We start from the raw sequence: 3,177 nt of genomic DNA, 5'->3' as shown, positions 1-3,177 counted from the left end.
GAATGGATGTGGCAGGAGCTGTCTGTCCTGCTCAGTGACCCCGCCACAACCTGCTAACAAAGTTTCCGGGAGGCCTTTCTAATTAAACCGTTTGTCAGTGTCAGATACCGATGGCCGAGCCCCGCGTTCATGCTGCCGGGAAAGGAGGTGGGTCGGTGGGGCGTTTGCTTCCCTGCCTCTGCCTCCCTTCCCAAGCTGCTGAGCCGAGGAGCCGGAGAAAAGGACTTAGGAACAGACGTGAAGGGTCTTGTCCCTCCTCACGGCTGCTGGGTTTGGGTGAGGAGCACACCTGTGCCACTGCTCTGCTGCCAGATGTGTTTGTAGTGATAAAGTAGGTGTGAGGATCGCTCTTTGGCCAGACGCGCGGCTTTTCTTCCCGCTCGCAGGTGAATTACTTTACTGGGTTTTAATGCCTGGGCTGGGTATATTGTTGTTCTTGCTTTGTTTTTTCCCAGGCAGGTACTTCTGTGTTTTTCTGTCTAGGTGGCATAGTAGCTCTTGCCTAAACAGCTCCAGACCCTTATTTCTGAGAAGCTAAATGAGGCGAGATTGTCTCTTGCCACTGACTTTATTTTTGGATGTTTATTTCTTTTGTGATTGAGATTTGGACCCTATTTATCACAAGCAATATCGAACTGTGTAAGAAACACTCTTTGGTTTCCCAGGACCCGTTTGCTCAGTAGCAATCTGCCCAGGGGAGGTGAGGGAGCGGAGAGATGCCTTTCTTGGCATGAAGTTGAAGGTACACCAACTTCTTGCTAGCAAGTACTTGCTAAGTAACATGCCCATGTGTCCAGGTAGGAGGATTTCCCATTCTGAAGAATAAAACATCTTTTTCTCTCTGCTTCTCCTCTGCCCTCTCTCCTTTCCCTCTTCCCAGGTGGCTTTAACAAGTTTCAGACCGAATATTCAGAGCACTGCGAGACAAACCTTGACAGCTCCTCCCCTAGCAACTCTCCCCCAGCATCAGTCCTTGGCCTGGGAGGGCTGCGGATAAGCTCCGACTGCTCGGATGGCGAATCCGACAGGGAACCCAGCAGTGCCACGGAGTCGGATGGGAGCCCCATCCCAAACAATCAGCCTGCCTTTCCGGTCCAGATCCTACCTTACCTGTACCTGGGCTGTGCCAAAGATTCGACCAACTTGGACGTCCTGGGCAAATACGGTATTAAATACATCCTGAATGTGACTCCCAACCTGCCAAACATGTTTGAGCACGACGGAGAGTTCAAGTACAAGCAGATCCCCATCTCAGATCACTGGAGCCAGAACCTCTCGCAGTTCTTTCCCGAGGCCATTGCTTTCATTGGTAGGTAGCTGGCAGAACATCTCTTTTCATACTCACCGCTTCGGAATGTGGCAGGCAGATTCCCAGGGCTGTTAACTTGTGTCTGGCCTCACCTCTCCAGGGCACAGCACCCTCACTAGCTTAGCAGCTGGGCATCATGCTGCCAAGGTGACGCTTCCAGTGCGTGTCACCCTTGCTGGGTTCAGGGAGTCCTCCCCTTCCAAAACTCAGCCCTCTTACAGAGCCTCAGCTGGGTTACCTGAGCTGTAGCACCAGTCCCGCTGTTCCGTGCTCCTTTGTCTGCTTTGCTCGGACTAGCGAGTGTTGATGAGAGCTGTGTTAACATGGCTGGTGCCAGCAATTCCTCAGCCCAAGTGTGGTTAAAACTGGGGGAGGAGGGGAAAGATGTCGTCTTTTCCTACGGGGATTTGGTAGCGTAGTTGTGATCCTGCTGTAAGCCACTCCAGCAAAACCAACTCCTTGTATGGCTACTTCTCCTCAGGTAAGTGTCAACACAACAAGTTAGTGATTATAATTACACGGCAGAAGTTGACTGGAAAAACTGTGGTGCAGACAGCTCCCAAGACAGCTTTGGCTGGACATGGTGAGGGGCATGGGGGTCAGATCTCTTCTCCAAGGCTGGTGTTGACTTTCAAAATTGCTTCTTACTCTGCGAGAAGTGTCTGTCAGGCTAAATAGGCACGTGCACTTCTAGTGTGACCTGTGCTGTTGGCCGATGATGATCCACAGCCTGATCAGTTCTGATTTATGGGGGGGAATGGCAGGGGTAGTCATTACCACCATTAACTGTTGAGAGCCCTCTGGCTTCGTATCTGGTGGAAAACGTTGCTGAGGGTGAAGGCGAGGGGGACCTTTACCTTCACACTGAAATCTGGGCAGCCTGTTTCAGTGCTGCTTTGTTACCCACCCCCTGCTCCCTGGCCCAGTTCTGGACCCTGCTGCGTGTGCTTGCTGGTTGTGCTGTAAGGCCTGAAACGGGGCAGAGCGATGGTAGGTCCTTGGCTGCTTTTAGTTGTTGGAAGCGCTGATTCCCACGTGCTCTCCTTTGCCTCCAGCTTCCATCCCTTAGTAATACAATTGTGGGCAGAAGCAGCTGCTTTGCTGTGGCTGCAGAGACCCATCGTCATTCACTTCCTGCATGGAGCATGTGGCGTTAAACGTCGGGGTGAGGTACAGGGTCCCCACTGGCGTGTGGCATTCGGGATCTGTCCGCTCCAGTCGGACGGTGTCTCTCTGTGGACACGGACACTTGTGCTTTCCAGTTAATGACAGGAAATGGAGGGTTACCTCAGTCTAAAACCAAACACCAAGAAATGCGGCGCAGGTCAGATGAAAGGCAAGAATGTCTCCAGAGGATCTTGTCTGGGGAGAGACTGAGGGGAGGGCTGGGTGTGCGAGGGGTATCCGCTGTGCTGGAAATTCCTGCCTGGTTTTGGAGGCTGGGGCAGAAAACTTGTTGTGGCTTGGGTCTGGATTTTGTTTTGCCTGCATCTTCTTTGCTCTTTCCTGCACTTGTGGTGCCAGAGTGTCTCTTACCTCTGGCTTTACCCAAGGATCCTCTTTCTCCTGCCACCTTCTCCCTCCCCACCAAGCTCTCAGTCAAATGACCGACTTCAAATAGGGCTGCCCAGAAGTAAGCAGCGCCGGGTACTTGCGTGCATTCAGCGCTCTCAGCGGTGTGTCCCTCTTTCAGCACTAAGATGTCAATTCATAAAGGGATCACGCTGTTCCGGCTGTGCGAGAGACAATGAGTGTATGTGTGCTTTTCAGTCGGTGGCCAGGGAGGGGAAATTTCGTCGCTGTTCTCTCGCCATTTTTTGGTCCAGCCTGGATTCCTGCTCCCCGCCACCATTCATCCTGAGGGCCGC

At 52.6% G+C, this 3,177-nt stretch overlaps 1 protein-coding gene across 1 annotated transcript in view; it reads left to right on the top strand.

Moving 5' to 3' along the window:
* Nucleotides 1-867: 867 nt before the first annotated feature.
* DUSP7 (dual specificity phosphatase 7) overlaps nucleotides 868-3,177 on the top strand; it is a gene marked incomplete at its 5' end in the record, with an annotated part of 5,462 nt that continues 3,152 nt past the window's right edge. Inside the window, one exon of the mRNA XM_010138922.1 lies at nucleotides 868-1,309. Coding sequence (XP_010137224.1) covers nucleotides 868-1,309 — 442 coding nt within the window. The remainder of the gene's footprint in view (nucleotides 1,310-3,177) is intronic.

The sequence above is a fragment of the Buceros rhinoceros genome, unplaced genomic scaffold (assembly GCF_000710305.1).
Source record: "Buceros rhinoceros silvestris isolate BGI_N320 unplaced genomic scaffold, ASM71030v1 scaffold15766, whole genome shotgun sequence".
Classification (NCBI taxonomy): Eukaryota; Metazoa; Chordata; class Aves; order Bucerotiformes; family Bucerotidae; genus Buceros; species Buceros rhinoceros.
This window is presented reverse-complemented; position numbering and strand designations above follow the sequence as displayed.